The sequence below is a fragment of the Vulpes vulpes genome, chromosome 9 (genome assembly GCF_048418805.1).
Source record: "Vulpes vulpes isolate BD-2025 chromosome 9, VulVul3, whole genome shotgun sequence".
NCBI lineage: Eukaryota > Metazoa > Chordata > Mammalia > Carnivora > Canidae > Vulpes > Vulpes vulpes.
Genome location: NC_132788.1, coordinates 8,679,530 through 8,696,504, shown reverse-complemented (window position 1 = coordinate 8,696,504; position 16,975 = coordinate 8,679,530). Strand labels below are relative to the sequence as shown.

The following is a 16,975-nucleotide window of genomic DNA, read 5'->3' as shown; positions in this document are numbered from 1 at the left end:
AAAATCACTTATTAGGTCTAGTAAATTTTTTTATAGATCTTTTTATAGAATTTTCTACATAGAAAATGTCATCTGAATGGAAACAGTTTTACTTCTTCCTTTATAATTTTCATACCTTTTCCCCCCTCTTGTTTTTCTGCATTGGCTAGGATTTTCAGTGTTATTGGGCAGACCTAAGAGTGAACATCCTTCATTGCTGATCTTAGGGGAGTAGCATTTGGTTTATTTGTTAATTTAAAATTTTTCGTTCTTACTTTCTCCTTTATTTGTGTTGTGTTTATTTGCTTTTATGTACTATCTCAGTTAATATTCTGAAATTATTTTTCTTCATTTCTAATCTTCCCCTAGTTTTATTTCATTTCTGAGTTTTCTAATTCTGATATGTTTTATTCTTTTATATTTTGTATAATTTTCTTAATTTTTTTTTTTTTACTTCTTTTGAAATAAATTTTTTTTAAGAGAGCAGGGTGGGGGGGTAGAGGGAGTTGTGAGGGAGGGACAGAGGGAGAGGGAGAAAGAATCCTAAGCAGGCTCCATGCTCAGTGCAGAACCCAGGGCAGGCTTGATCTCACAACACTGAGATCATGACCTGAGCTGAAACCATAAGCTTAACAGACTGAGGCGCTCCAACGCCCCATAATTTTTCTTTTCTAATACTGTATGGGATTTTACTTTGCTCCTTATCTATAGCTTATGTTTACTGAAAGTTGTTTTCCTAACTTTTTGCAAGAAGGCTATTGTGTTACGGAGTTTTAAACAAAATGGTGTCTTATGATCTGAGATTGCTTAACTCTGTTTACATTCTCACTTTTATTTGGGCTTTTTTTTTTCCTTTGTTTCTGCCATGTTAATTTGTATTCTGTGCCCAGCATTTTCTTCTCAGTAGAGTGCTTTGACCTAGAAGGAAGCATTGACTGGTTGGTTTTAAGAGCTGTTGGGGTCCCAACTGCTTCACTTAAACTAGCATTTTGTAGCTGCTGATGGTGTATTTCTACCTGTTTTGGGAGTTTGGGGGATGCTTTGTCATCTGGTTTTGTTGTATTTGTTGTCCATCCTAACCTGGTTAGTTGTTTTGTGTGTTTTTATGAATTTATTTGGAAGAAATTAAATCCCTGGGCTTTCTCCATCTTATAGAATCTTGTGTTTCTTAAGGGAAATACTTAAGTAATTAAATATTTTTTCCTTGCAAAATACTTAATTTGAACATGATTCACACCTTCAATTTGGTAACAAGTTACCTATACATACTATTTAGAAAAGATTTATCAGATTAATAATTGTTGGTTCTCTTCATTTTAGTGAGTCAATGGAAACAGAAGAAAAGACAGGTAGCGTACTTGTAGGAAAGACACCAGAAGTGGTAAGTATGTTTTTTGAAGTTGAGGTTACCATTTAACATATATTCCCACAATATATATTGTAAGTTATTTTAATATGTTATATATTTGGCTTTATGGAGGTTTAATATTAAGTTTAATAGCAAAATCATTTTATAAAAATAGATCTGTAAAGTAAAATTTTAAGGACTGACCCTAGAAAGCACTTAACTTAAAAAAAATCAAGTCCTGGGATCCCTGGGTGGCTCAGCGGTTTAGCACCTGTCTTTGGCCCGGGGTGCAATCCTGGAGTCCCGGGATCGAGTCCCCGCGTCAGGCTCCTAGCATGGAGCCTGCTTCTCTCTCTGCCTGTGTCTCTGCCTTTCTTTCTTTCTCTCTCTTTCTCTCTCTCTCTCTCTCATGAATAAATAAATAAATAAGTCTTTAAAAAAAAATCAAATCCTTAGATGCTTACAAAAGATTAAACTCTGTCTAGAATAACTGTTTTGCTTGTTGCTAGGTTGGAAAAAAGTATGGCCTCTAACAAATAAATGGCGAGTTATCATAGAAGGGTGCACTTTAGTTGTCTTTGTTGTGTATGGAGTAAGTATTTGAACAGTAGATTGTTGGATGTAAATGTTTCTTCCACTAAGAATTTTGACTTTTGATACTCAGGTATATAAACTTCAGCTGTCTTTACCTGGATGACTTGGTACTTTATGAAATCATATATATGTGTTGATGAAGTGTGATTTTGATTTTCTAGTTTGAGTAGGGAGTTTTTCACCTTAAGTATGAATTGGTTCTGTATAAAAGCTTTCCTTGCAGATCATCAGTAATCAGTTATTCTTTTACATTTTGGGTTTTTTTTTTTAATATTAAAATATTTTATATTGGAGGCTTGTTCAGAATGAATTGCATTCTTTCATGAAACTGGAATATCTTGATAGTAGCTTTTAAAGAAATGATTCTTTCTCTCAAATAAATGATATAGGAGTTTTCTAGATCCTACTATTAAAATACAAATTTTAGGGATCCCTGCGTGGCGCAGCGGTTTGGCGCCTGCCTTTGGCCCAGGGCGCGATCCTGGAGACCCGGGATCGAATCCCACATCGGGCTCCCGGTGCATGGAGCCTGCTTCTCCCTCTGCCTGTGTCTCTGCCTCTCTCTCTCTCTCTGTGACTATCATAAATAAATAAAAATTAAAAAAAATAAATAAATAAAATAAAATACAAATTTTATTGTGTATATGGACTATGAATTTCACTGATTTAGGGCTGTTTAAATAGAGTTGGCTTAGTGAATTTCAATAATATATGAATTTTCATTCTTGTTTATTTTGGCAGAGTCCAGAGCCCAAGGACCAGACTTTGAAAATGATTAAAATTTTAAGTGGTGAAATGGCTATTGAGTTACATCTACAGTTTTTAATACGAAACAATAACACAGATCTCATGATTCTAAAAAACACAAAGGTAGGAAATTCATCTCTAATGGAGGCTTTCTTTTGTATTTATTTCTTTGTTGAATATTAATATGTATACTTATTTCTTGTTGACTACTTTGTTGTATTTTATTTTGATTAAGAAAATAACTTCTTAAAAAAATAAAAAAGAGAGAAAACCCTTGAACTTGTTGAGAAGAAAGAATTAATAGCAATTGAGCTCCTGTTTTTGTGTTTACCTTTGCTGGGAGGTTTAGTGGTATTTTTCTTTTTTTTTTTTTTAGTTAGCTTTTTATTTTAATATATATATGTAGCACTTGGACAAATGGCACGGATCAGAACATTAATACAGTTTATGTGTCTTTTTTCCCAATGAACTATAAACTCTGTGAGTGCAGCAGTTTCTACCTTGATATTATGTAACCTTTGTTGAGATATTGATACTAATTACTAGTAATAATTTTGATCTTTTACTAGGTAATATACTTATTTGGTTCAAAAAAAATTATTATGAAAAAATTTATAATATGAAAAATCTTCACTTTTTTGTCTTAACTACCCAGTACCCTGTGACAAAGTCATTTATTCTTCTTTTAGAACTATATATTCTTTTTTTTTTTTTTTAAGATTTTATTTATTTATTCATGCGAGACACACAGAGAGAGGCAGAGACATAGGCAGAGGGAGAAGCAGGCTCCATGCAGGGAGCCCAATGTGGGACTCGATCCTGAGACTCCAGGATCATGCCCCAAGCCAAAGGACGATGCTCAACTGCTGAGCCACCAAGGCATTCCAGAACTGTATATTATTTCATTACTACATAGTTGTTTGACACATGTACTTCTCAAACTTCTAATAATTACAAATGACAAATAGACACAGAATTACATAATTTTTATTTATAATAGTTATTTGAAGCTGATCTTTATAATATAGTTTCATTAAAAATAAGATCACTTATTTTGCCAGACTGCCAGAGGTGCAGAGTGAGAAGAGGTGCAGTGCTGCTCTTCTGGTTACCCTAACACCTTGGAGATTGTAGACAAGATGCTGAAAGGAAATAGCAAATGAAACTATTCAGAACCTCCCCCGCCCCAAAAAAAGAAAAAAACCCCAAATAGGAAATCTACTACCTAAATTCCTACCTAAAATCTACTGATCTCAAGTTAAGACCACATATAAACTGTCTTGCATAGTTTTATAAACTACCTGTTTAATTTTTTGTAAAGAAATATCCAAGATTCATGGTTTAAATAGCAGTTCAGTTTATTAATATTTTCACCACAAAACAGGGCCTCTGATTGTGTGTCTGTCTGCATGTAACCTTGCATATATATAAACACTTTGTCAGTGATAAAAATTGGTTTGTTTTTGTAGGATGCAGTACGGAATTCTGTATGTCATACAGCAACCGTTATAGCAAACTCTTTTATGCACTGTGGGACTACCAGTGACCAGTTTCTTCGGTAAATACACTTGAAGGTTACCACTTTGATTTAAAATCATCTTTAATAGGGACTCTGTTGACATTGTTACATGGACATGGAGAGCTTCCCTTGCCTGCTAGTCCTGAATTTTAAATTCTATTTTATTACCTTATACATTTTGTTTTTCAAAGATGTATTTATTTATTATTTTAGAGAGAGAGAGAGAGAATGAAAGTGCAAGGGGCAGAGGGTGCAGAGGGAGAGAGAGAGAATCCCAAGTAGACTCCCCACTGAGCATGGATCCCCCAGTATGGGAGCTCAATCCCTCAACCCTGAGATCATGACCTGAGAACCAAAATCAAAAGCTGGACACTCAACTGACTGAGCCATACAGGCTCCCCTATACGTTTTTTATTGCATAAGCCTGCTTGTTTTAAGGTAAAATTAATTCCCTTTATTAATTGGCTTGAATTTAGGCTTTTACATGAAATATATTAATATAATTCTGCTTTTGTTCATAATGAAATCATGTATCATGCATTTTTAAAAATCTTCAAAATGCTAAGAACTTATGAGGTAAAGAAAATCAGTAGTAACTCGAGCTCTGTAAAGTAAAATGATTTGTAATAGTTCAAAGTAAAATCTTAATGCTTTGACTTCAGTGTTATAAAAAGCTTTGTGGAATTCATTTCAGTAGTACTGTTGAATTTTCTTTTCTTACAGAGATAATTTGGAATGGTTGGCCAGAGCCACTAACTGGGCAAAATTTACAGCTACAGCCAGTTTGGGTGTAATTCATAAGGTAATATATACTAATTAGTATGAACAGAAACAGATTTTCTGAAGTTAAAAAATAAAAGTTACTGTAATTCATTTCCAAGTAGATTTTGTTAAATCACATGAGTCCTTACAGGAAAGAATGAAGTAAATAAGAAATTAAAATACATTCGTAAAAAAAAAAAAAAAAATACATTTGTATATATATTTGTTTTTAATAAAAGGTAGAAATCCTTTTCCCATGAAAACTAAGCCATTTCTCAAAGGATGAATTGAAATAAGTTATTTGCATAGTCTAAGATGAACTTAGGGAAATGTTATAAAACGGGGAAAAAAAAACTGAAGCATTTGTTTCAAATAAGAATGCGATTGGGTCTCTTAAAATTCCGTCATTTAAGTTACAGAGTTGTCTAGGATAGAGACCTATTTTCTTCTCTTTTTAGAAAGTGAGCGTTCTAGAGAAAAGATAATAATCCTAGAAAATATATCTTTTTTCTCTGACTTTCTGTTACTACACCTTTGTTGTGGCTCAAATTTACAGGGTCATGAGAAGGAAGCATTACAGTTAATGGCGACATATCTTCCCAAGGACACTTCTCCAGGATCAGCCTATCAGGAAGGTGGAGGTCTCTATGCATTAGGTCTTATTCATGCCAATCATGGAGGTGATATAATAGACTATTTGCTTAACCAGCTTAAGAATGCCAGCAATGATGTAAGTATTTGAATGAAAAACTAATTTCTGTTTCTTAAGAGTCCAGGAAAGCATTATATTTGCCAAATTCTTTTAGTGAATAGAAATTTTGTAGGATTTTGAAATTCTGAAAATAGCAACTTCTTACAGAATTATTTTTTTTAAAGTAACTTTGCTTCCTTCTTTATAAACTTAAATTATACTTCTCAGTCTTTTAAACTTTGTATGTGACAAACAAAATAAAGTACCATATATTTGTAAAATACATATATTTCCACACTTAAGAGTTTTGGAAGGTTGGGACACCTGGTGGCTCAGCATTTGAGTGTCTGCCTTTGGCTCAGGGCGTGATCCCAGGATCCGCAATCGAGTCCCACATAGGGCTCCTTGCAGGGGAGCCTGCTTCTCCCTCAGCCTGTGTCTCTGCTTCTCTCTCTTTGTGTGTCTCTCATGAATAAATGAATAAAATCTTAAAAAAAAAAGTTTTGGAATGTTATAAGTGACTTTAGTGATCATTTAGTCAAATTTTGTTATAGGAAACTAAGAACTAAGTCCCAAAAAAATGCATAACTCTCAGGAATTGGAATTCCTGGTTATTTGATATTTTGTAATTTTTTAAATGTAATTCTTTCATAAAAATTTATTAAACAGGGATCCCTGGGTGACGCAGCGGTTTGGTGCCTGCCTTTGGCCCGGGGCGCGATCCTGGAGACCCGGGATCGAGTCCCACATCGGGCTCCCGGTGCATGGAGCCTGTTTCTCCCTCTGCCTGTGTCTCTGCCTCTCTCTCTCTCTCTCTGTGACTATCATAAATAAAAATTAAAAAAAAAATTTATTAAACAAATTGTTCTTATTTTATGGAACCTTGAAGTAGGATTTTAGACTTCAGCTTTTATGTTAGATTCTTTTTTAGAAGGCTATTAGGAGAGTAGCTAAGTAAGCCAGACAACTTTGTCCTCCTATTACAATGAAAATATTGAGGCCCTAGGTAGGATGGTCTGTCTTAGTTGATAAGCTTCTCATCTACAAATATGATGTACATTTATTTACATCTTTGTCTCATTTCCTTATGGTCTTGGGTAAAAATTTTCTTAACAAAGCTCTTTGGTTACCAGCATTAGAAACTTCCACTAATTGACTTAAAACAAGGAGTTTACTGGAAGTAGCTTATGTAATTAAAGGAGAAGATGATAAACTAGCTCTCGTAAGAGTTAAGAGCTAGGACACTTCTAGGGATCTAGATAACAGAAACTAATGGAATAATCTCTCTACAGCCCTCCTGCCAGGATGAATGAACTTGAAATGTTTTTGGTCCTTGGGTCATTTCACTGTAGAAAGATTAAAATTTCAGAGAAACAGACCATCTGAGTGGTCTGTTTTGAGTCATAGTCCCACACTTTGGATAGGAGAAGGTGGGTGCTTATTAAATGGCAGTCCCACCAAGACTAACCAATGGGAGAGGAGTATTTTCCAAGTAAGATTGGGGTGCTGTCACCTTGAAAGGAGACTGTGCACTCAAAAATGGCACATGACCACTAAGTGTCCCTTTTGAAATAAAAAACAGCTTTTGCCCTTGACCTCATTTTTTCCCACTTCTTTATGGCCATGTTTATTAGATACCCTTTCATTCTCTCTTCAGCCTCCTTCCCCTCAGCCAGAAGCATAGTTAGGTCTCACTTATCTTAAAATCTTTCTTTGACCCATGCTTTACTCTTAGTTACTATAATTCTCCCCTTCTCATGTAAACTTATTGAAAGAGAGCTGTACTCTCTATCTCCACTTTCTTATCTTTCATTCATTTCTTGGCTTACTGTTGTTTTGCTCTGCACGTACGTTTCTTTTGAAACTGAAAGTGCTAAGGTTATCACTGGCTGTCTAGTTCTCAAATACGTTGATCATTCTTACTGAGTCAATTGCTCTGCGTGTTTAATATCACAATATATTTTTAAATTAGAATAAAATTTAAAAATTAGAATAAAAGCTTGGAATTTTAAGTACCGTGTTTCAAATCAGCAGAGAGCCTATGCTTTTTCCCTAGATCGTTCGACATGGTGGCAGTCTGGGCCTTGGTTTAGCTGCCATGGGGACTGCGCGCCAAGACGTGTATGATTTGCTAAAAACAAACCTTTATCAGGATGATGCTGTGACAGGTAAACGATTCTTTCCAAAGACAATAAACCAGGATTAACTAATGTAACTAATATTTATTTTCTATTTATATTTTGTAGCCTCTTAAAAATCTAATAGGTTACTTATTAGATAGATTAGATTATTAGATAATCCAGGGAGTGGATTTTGCCCTATTTGTCAAACTCATAAAAATAGGTTTTGTGATACATAGGTTTTAAGAATGATATATCCTATGTATCTGTCTGTATAACTGATTTTCATAAGTAGAAATTTATTAGAGTGACCTAATTGTGGTTCAGCTATCTGTACTGCTTGGTGATGACATAGAAAAGTGTCATCATGTCTCCTTTGAAATCACGGTAGGATTTATTGGTACATTCTGTCAAGATTTAAAAGGAAAATAGCTATAATTCAATGGATATACTTTTTATCCAATGGTTTGAAAAAATTCTGTTAGAAGTTATAGTTGTTTTAATAGTTGATTATAATAAGTGCCACTTCCAATAGGATAGGTTTTATTGACTTCACACACATCATTTTTAAATTTCTACTTTTTACTCACTAGGTGAAGCAGCTGGCCTGGCCTTAGGTTTGGTTATGTTGGGCTCTAAAAATGCCCAGGCTATTGAGGATATGGTTGGCTATGCACAGGAAACTCAGCATGAGAAGATTCTGCGTGGTCTTGCAGTTGGCATTGCATTAGTGATGTATGGGAGGATGGAGGAAGCTGATGCTCTCATTGAATCTCTCTGCCGTGATAAGGTGAGATGATACATTATTTATCTTTTTCTCCCTGCACTCCCTCTCACCCTGGTTATCACCAACATTTACAGAAACACGTCCATTAGAAATTATCTGTGTTCCCATCAAAACGCCTAGCTACACTTGCTGATAAAACTTCTTGCAAGTTATATAAAGCCTGAGACGCCTGGGTGGCTCAGTGGTTGAGTGCCTTCCTTTGGCTCAGTAAGTGATCCCGAAGTCCTGGGATTGAGTTCCACCTCGGGCTCTTTGCATAGAGCCTGCTTCTCCCTCTGCTATGTCTCTGCCCCCACCCCCCTCTCTGTGTCTCATGAATAAATTAAATAAAATTAAATTAATTATATTATATTATATTAAAATTAAATTAAATAATAAATTAAAATCTTTAAAATATATATATATATATATATATATATATATATATATATATATATAAAGCCTAATGGAATGTAGGAAAGGAGACCACTGATTAGACCAAGCAAATAGGACTAATTTGAGAATTTTAAATTTAATCATTAGACTTCAGATTAGTAATTTTCAAATGAGATCCAGAAAAGTTCTTTAGAAATTTACAAGTTGATTTCTTTTGGAAATATTTTTTGAATCACTTTGTAATCGTTTAATAAGATACGAAGTTTACTTCATTGTTTTTTCATCAAAAACCAGTGAAGTCTCTATGCTTATTTATTTGAGTTTTTTTAATTACCTTTTGTTTTGTTTATTTATTTATTAGATTTTATTTATTTATTCATGATAGACATGGGGGTTGGGGCAGAGAGACAGGCAGAGGGAGAAGCAGGCTCCATGCTGGGAGCCTGACACAGGACTCAATCCTGGGACTCCAGGATCATGCCCTGGACCAAAGGCAGGCGCTAAACTGCTGAGCCACCCAGGGATCCCCATTGTTTTGTTTTGTTTTATTTTGACAATGGTATTGTGTATGGTGGGTAGTCAGTGGTAACTAATGATGTTCTCTGTAGTCTGATACAAAGAACCATTGTTAATAGTTAAGTAATAAAGCTGCTAATTATTTGCTCAGCTCTCAGACTCCATATCTGTTCCACTCAGTGCTCAGTGCCTGATAATTAAATAAGCAAGTTACAATGCAAAAGTAGAAGCAAGCTTCTTTGTTTAATAAATGGAAGTTGTGTGTAGAGGGTAGTGAGTGTTGGTATTAAACTTGATAACATCCTAGTGATTGTAAAGCAGTACAGACACATTGCTTAGAGCATTGGGAATTAAAAAGGAGTTAATTCTTCCTGTATTAAAGTCTGTATTTCCGCATTCATTTAGAAAACTACCAACCACAAAATAGTTCTCTTTAAGTTTCTCATTTCTTACCTAAAACCAACTCCTCTCTTACTGGATGCAGCTGTGCCAGTGAGACTATAGAAATCACTGTTTGAAATGATAACTTTCAGTTGATGTAGATTGTTCTTTTTAGGACCCAATTCTTCGACGATCTGGGATGTACACTGTAGCCATGGCTTATTGTGGCTCCGGTAACAACAAAGCTATTCGACGCCTGCTACACGTTGCTGTAAGTACTCTTTTCTTGGATAGAGGTGGAAAGGGAAGTTTGCAGATGGACACTAAATGTCTAGGTTGCAACAGCACCCACATTGCATGACCACCATGAGTGATCTCAGATTCAGATTCTCAATCACTGAACACAGTCAGCTATAACCTTAGTACCAGGTGTAGAGCAGGGTAACAGTATGTCAGGACAAATAGAAATCCTTAAAAATCATTCAGTGGCAACTTCTGAAAACCTACTCCAAGCAGCGCCCTCATTTGTAAGGGTTAAGACCACGTGAGTGTGTGCAGTCACCTTAGGATAGGGAAATCTCATGAACAATAAAAAACACTTCTACAGCCTGTGAAGTTAGCTTCTAGATAGCCCCTAAGGGACATGCTCTATTTCAAGAGATCCCTTGCACAGGAAAGCCAGTGCCCATGTTTTCCAATAAGGTGTTCCCACTATAGTCTTCCAAATCCAGATAGAGTTTATGAACAATAATGTTGCGTGGTAACACAGTGGAGATTGCACATATATTTAGTAGGTTTCCACCATCTTGATGCCAGGAGAAGGTAAACCTCAGGTCATCCTCCGATGCAGAAAGGGTTTAGTTTAGAGCTATTATTATTTTCTTCCCAGAGATACATCCCACAGTATTTATTATTAATTTTTTTTATCAGTGTAGCGTGTAGTATGTTATAAATTGTAAATGTTTGTATTTTGCTTGAATTTAGGATGTACTTTTTTTTAAAACAACATTGAAAGAATGTTAGATTTTCAGTGTAGCCTGCAAAAGCTATAGTGCAGCTGAAATAATCTTTAGAAGCAGTCCTGAATCTTAAACTTCACCAAGCTTAAGAGGATTTTAAGCCTTGAAATAAAAGGTATTTCAGATGCGTTTTTCCTAAATTAAGGGAAGACATTCTGATTAATGAGATCTAATTTACTTTTGAATGATGTGAGTCTCTCATTAGTTAACTCTAGTAATAGAATGCATAGTATAATATAATCATCCTTTAAAATTTTTCCTAGGTAAGTGATGTTAATGACGATGTCCGGAGGGCAGCAGTAGAATCACTCGGGTTCATTCTGTTCAGGTAATAATTTCTAATTTCTGGTTCTCTTTATAGTCCTTTTTTTTAATAGTCACTAAACAGAAGCTAAATATCTGAGGAATACATCTAGGTTCAGGGTGAAGACCATTTAACAATAAGATCAGTACTGTTGATCTGAAAAAAAAAAAAAGTGTGTCTTGAAAATCCAAGAATCTATTTGAAAAGTAGTAAAATGACTTTATTATTTCTGTTTATTTTTTCATAACATTCTGTGTATTTGCTTAAGTTTTTAAGTCCAAATAGCATATTTAGTAGTCCTCTTTCCATACATATTGGTAATTCAGATGGGATGCTGTTTCTTACATAGGGTTGAAGCTCTTTAATGAGAACAAAAAGTAGAAGCGTGAAAAATTTACAGATTTAAGAAAATATTTTTGGACTTGAGATTTGGAAATGCCCTTGGCATATGATAGCTGTTATTTTATTTTTTTTTTTTTAATTTTTATTTATTTATGATAGTCACAGAGAGAGAGAGACAGAGACAGAGACACAGGCAGAGGGAGAAGCAGGCTCCATGCACCAGGACCCCGACGTGGGATTCGATCCCGGGTCTCCAGGATCACGCCCCGGGCCAAAGGCAGGCGCCAAACCGCTGCGCCACCCAGGGATCCCTATGATAGCTGTTATTAAGAGTACATACTCTGAAACCAGTCTGCCAGGATTAAATCCAGGCTCTGCCACTTACAGAGTGACTTTGGGCTTATTATTATTAGCCTTTTTGAGCTTCCAATTTCTCATCTGTAAGATTGATATAATAATAGTACCAATTTAAGAAATGTGTTTTTGGGGATCCCTGGGTGGCGCAGCGGTTTGGCGCCTGCCTTTGGCCCAGGGCGCGGTCCTGGAGACCCGGGATTGAATCCCACGTCGGGCTCCCGGTGCAGGGAGCCCACTTCTCCCTCTGCCTGTGTCTCTGCCTCTCTCTCTCTCTCTCTCTCTCTCTCTCTGTGACTATCATAAATAAATAAAAATTAAAAAAAAAAAAAAAAAAGAAAGAAAGAAATGTGTTTTTGTGGTGCCTGGATGACTCAGTTGATTAAATGGCAGGCTCTCTCTCTTTTTTTTTTTTTAAATGGCAGACTCTTAATTTCAACTCAGGTCATGATCCCTGAGTCCTGGGATTGAGGCTCAACCAGGGCTCCCAGCTCAGCAGGGAGCCTGTTTCTCCCTCTCCCTCTGCCCTTGTTCACTCTATTTTCCTAAACCACCCCCAAAATAAATCTTTTTTAAAAAGAAGTGCATTTTTGGATGGGTAACTGAATTAATATCTAAAGCTCTTAGGGGCACCTGAGTGGCTCAGTGGTTGAGTGTCTGCCTTTGGCTCAGGTCATGATCCTGGGGTCCTGGGATTGAGTCCTGCATCAGGCTCCCCGCAGGGGGGCTGCTTTTCCCTCTCCCTGAGTCTCTGCCTCTCTCTGTGTCTTTCATGAATAAATAAATGAAATCTTTTAAAAAAAATCTAAAGCTCTTAGAACAGCATCTGGCACTACTACTAAGTGTTATTTAAGCTATTTAAGCATATGATAGTAGGAGCAACTATAACGGTGGCAGATGCAGTAGTACTTTTCTTGCAGTTCTTCTGTCTACTTATCTCTAATCTCAAGAATCATTGTTTCTTTTGGCTAAGATACTTTATATTAAAATCCAGCAAAGGCAAATTAAAAGTATTTCTTTTAGCTTCTTTGGACACTGCTTATAATACCTTATTTGTGATGAAATTATACAAAAAAAAAAGTTTTCAAGGTACATGTTAGATGAGGTCAGTTAGATGAGTCTCACTCATGCCCTTTTAATCTCTGGAATAGATTTTCTCCCAGGTTCCTGGGAGTGAACCTTTGTTGTAAAGGTCATAACATAATTCAACAAATATTGAACATCCACCGTGAACTGGTTATAGGAACATCTTCATAACATTTTAGATAGGAAGTTAATCCATTTATGAAAAACTTATCCAGATAGGCTGTAGACTACTTTACTCGTCTGTGGATTAATATGCTGAATAAAACAGCAGAGTACAGACCCATATAACATACTAATTAGGTTTCTCCTTACACCAGTTTTGTTGAATAAGGTTGTTCAGCCGCATACTAAGTTCCTTCATTGTATTGTCCTCTAACACTCATTTGTTCAACTTGTTCACAAAGGTGCTAGAGAGCCTTCACTAAATCTAAAGACATAATATTTACATAGACCTACTACTCTGATACCTCCAAAATAGGATACATGATTAGTTGTTATTGTTTTTAGTAATTCATAGAAGTGTCAGATACTCATTGATTCTTTTTCTAAGGTATGACAAAACTTATGTGCATTAAGCTATTCTTTGTATTTTTAAAAAATCTGGAATAGACTTCACACTTAATTTCTTGAGTCCTCTCTTTTCTCTTTTTGAACATCAGAATATTTAGCCACTTAGAGTCTTTTTGTATCTTTGCCATTTTCTTTTTTTTTTCTCAAATTTGTCAGCAGTGGTTCCATAATTACAACCACAAGTTCTGTTTAAAGGAAGTGATTCATTTAGCTTACAGAGTTGAACTCATTTAATGCAGCCAGTCTTTTCACCTATTTTACATTTTAAAAATTTTTTATTTATTTGAGAGAGAGCACAAGCGGGAGGAGCACAGAGAGAGAATCTGAAGTAGACTCTGTGCCAAGTGTGGAGTCCAGTCTGGGGCTTGATCTCACCATCCTGAGTCATGACTTGACCTGAAAAGAGTCATTAACTTAACTCTGCCACCCAGGTGCCCCTTACCTGTTTTACATTTTGATCAATCTTTACAACATTACTTTTTATCTTTCTGTTTCAAAAATCATTCTCCTGGGGGAAAAAATGGAAGCAAATAGAAGTTGAATAGTTTTATTTTCTCCCTGTCCATTTTTGGGTTATTATTATATTAGCCAAGCTGTGACCCTAACCTGGTTTAGCTCTAGAGTTTAGATTGTGGGGAGGGGAGTGGGTATTATTGCCATCCAGAGGGGGCTTTTTGTTTTGTTTTAATTCATATCAGAGAACTAGATAATTTTGATAGGAAAGTATATTTTTCTAAGGATACTTTTAGTAACTGTTGGTTTATATAAACAATCCTATTCATGATCGTCTCTTTATTTTGTTTCTTTGTTGTCAGTTGTTAATTCTTCCTGGTGATTTTATATTTTGTATCCTATGAATCAGTGGCCTAGTGTGTAAATTCTACTACATAGGAAGTTGAGCTTCATGAACTGTTTTTCTACTCTTTTTAACCTGACAGCACTTTGCTCTTCAATTAACATTCATTTGTGCCTTTGCATTTCCTGGGGCTCACTCTCATGCTAATTTCCCAGTTTCAGCAGCAGATGTCTCCTGTGAGCTGCTTTTAGACTTTGCTGAGATCTCTGCAACCTAGGATAGTCATATCCAGCTAATGAATGGTACTGTGTGCTTTTTATTTCTAAGGGACCATTCTGAATTTTGTTTTCATAGTGTGACTCTTTATAAACAGAAGAAACTGGAAAAGACTTCAGATGATTTGTCTGAAAGTTACTTTATAGGTGAAGAAAATTAAATGTAATCAACTTGTCGAAGGAATTGCAGTTGAGACCAAATTCTTTAAAATTTAGACTAGTACAATTTTCCTGGAGTGAGAATTTTTAAAAGTGAAAGAAACTTAGAAATATTTTTTTTTAAAGAGAAGGAAACTGAATTCCAAAATAGTTAATACAATTTTTCATTGTCATAGAACTAAAAAGTAGAAAAATTCAAAACAGATCTCATTATAGATCAATGCTTTTTACAACATGCCTTTCCATCAGTACTATTTTCCTAAGTGATTTTCAAATTTCCTCATTACTTTTAATATTTGACAAGTTTCTATCCTATCTCCTAAGAATAGTAAATGTTTTCTGGTGTGCCATTATTTACTTTCTTAGAATGTGCTCCATTTTATCATTTCTTCCCTTTTAGATGTTACATGTCACCTTTAAAATAACTGCAGACATTTGACCTTCTTGAACCATATTTTAAGAACTTATTTCTTCTTAATTTTTTAAATCTTTTTTTTAAGTGTACTTACTAGCTATGAATACTGAAAACATGCGTAAACATATATTTGTACTTCAACTAAGATGAAATTGTCTTGTGGGAAACTAAAAATTCTCACATGTATTATCTTTACTCTCAGGTAGTCCAGGGAGTTACAGTATTTTCACTCTGTTATTTTCTCTTGATATTTGTGCGTTATATGATAAATATTGATAATTAAGTTGAAAAACATTTTTGCCAAGGTGAAATTAACTGAGTACATTTTTTTTTTTTTTTGCTTTTCCTTTTTTATTTATTGAGTACATTTTTTGTGTAATACATAGGTGATTATCAGGCCCATTGTTATCTGTCCAGTAAGCAGTTTTTATTATAACAACTCTTTGTACAGTACTGTGCTTGGCATTGACTGAAACTCAGTTGGAACTGAAAGTAATCTGAATTATTTAATATTTGTTGAAATTAAAATGTTATAATGATCTGATATAGATCTCTTTTTTTTAAGATTTTATTTAGAGAGAGAGCATGGAAACATGAGCAGAGGGAGGGGTAGAGGGAAAAGGAGAGAGAATCTCAAGCAGACTCTGTGCTGAGTGCAGAGCCCAATGTGGAGCTAGATCTTATGACCCTGAAATCATGACCTAAAACACCTAGGTGGCTCAGTGGTTGGGTGTCTGCCTTTGGCTCAGGGTATGATCTCGGGTCTGGGGATCGAGTCCCGCACCTGGCTTCCTGTAAGGAGCCTGCTTCTCTCTCTGCCTCTCTCTCTCTCTCTGTCTTTCATGAATAAATAAATAAATAAAAAATCTAGGAAAAAAAAAATCACGACCTGAGCCAAAATCAAGAGTCAGACTCTTAACTGACTGAGTCACCCAGGTGCCCTTGTTATAGACCTTTCTTAAAATTAGATAATCCTGGAGGTCCCAGATCATCTTTGCTCTGACTTAAGCTATTAAAATATAAAATTGGATATTTCTCAGTGTATGTATTAATATGCTTTCAGATATTGATGGATCTTGCAAGATGTGAGGGCGATTCCTGGTACATTTTTTTAGACTATAAAAAAATGGTCCTTGAGTATAAAAATGTTGTGCCATCATAGATCCTAAGAATTTGAAAGAACCCCATCAGTCAGCTAGCTACTACCAAATGCAAGAATCATCTTTACAGCATCTCCATTCACAATTTTGTATGTTTGGTATATACTCTTTATTCTGCCTCAATGTCTTTGTGTTTATGTTCTTGATGTTATAACTTCCTTAATTTTTGTCTTTTTTTTTTTTTTTTTTTTACTCTTTCTTTACTTTGGTTTTCCCCTTCATTAATTAATCATAAATATGAAAACAAATGAAAGTTTTTTTCAAAATTATTTTTCTAAAGACGTACAGTCAACTCTTTGAAGGGAAAACTAGCCTTTGTTGTCATAGGTGTGGTTAACTTCTGAAATTTGCTTTAAAATTATAGATTTCTCTTTTTCTTTTTTTTTAATTATAGATTTCTTTAAAGTATTCTGAAATCAAAGAATCAGATCAGAATGGTAAAAGTTTGTGCTCTGTTGTACTTTTTCAGAAATAGTTTATATTGGAGTTGTTATTTTCTAGAAGTAGCAATAGTAGAATTTCTCATTAGCTAGAGAAAGATATCTCAGCAGATTATAAGCAAAGATTTTTTTTTTCCAGGAATTGAAGCTAACTAGTTTAAGGGTCATATAGTTTATTTTGTAGGTATCTGTAGGTTTAAGCATATACAGAATTTGGAGACAGTATAGAGCATGTG

The 16,975-nt window shown here is 35.0% G+C and overlaps 1 protein-coding gene across 1 annotated transcript in view; it reads left to right on the top strand.

The window, feature by feature from the left end:
* Positions 1-16,975, top strand: part of PSMD1 (proteasome 26S subunit, non-ATPase 1) — a 92,959-nt gene that overhangs the window by 18,943 nt on the left and 57,041 nt on the right. Inside the window, exons 8-16 of the mRNA XM_026006273.2 lie at positions 1,300-1,360; positions 2,663-2,791; positions 4,138-4,226; positions 4,911-4,989; positions 5,506-5,679; positions 7,697-7,808; positions 8,354-8,550; positions 9,995-10,090; positions 11,102-11,166. Of these exons, the coding sequence (XP_025862058.1) occupies positions 1,300-1,360; positions 2,663-2,791; positions 4,138-4,226; positions 4,911-4,989; positions 5,506-5,679; positions 7,697-7,808; positions 8,354-8,550; positions 9,995-10,090; positions 11,102-11,166 (1,002 nt within the window). The remainder of the gene's footprint in view (positions 1-1,299; positions 1,361-2,662; positions 2,792-4,137; positions 4,227-4,910; positions 4,990-5,505; positions 5,680-7,696; positions 7,809-8,353; positions 8,551-9,994; positions 10,091-11,101; positions 11,167-16,975) is intronic.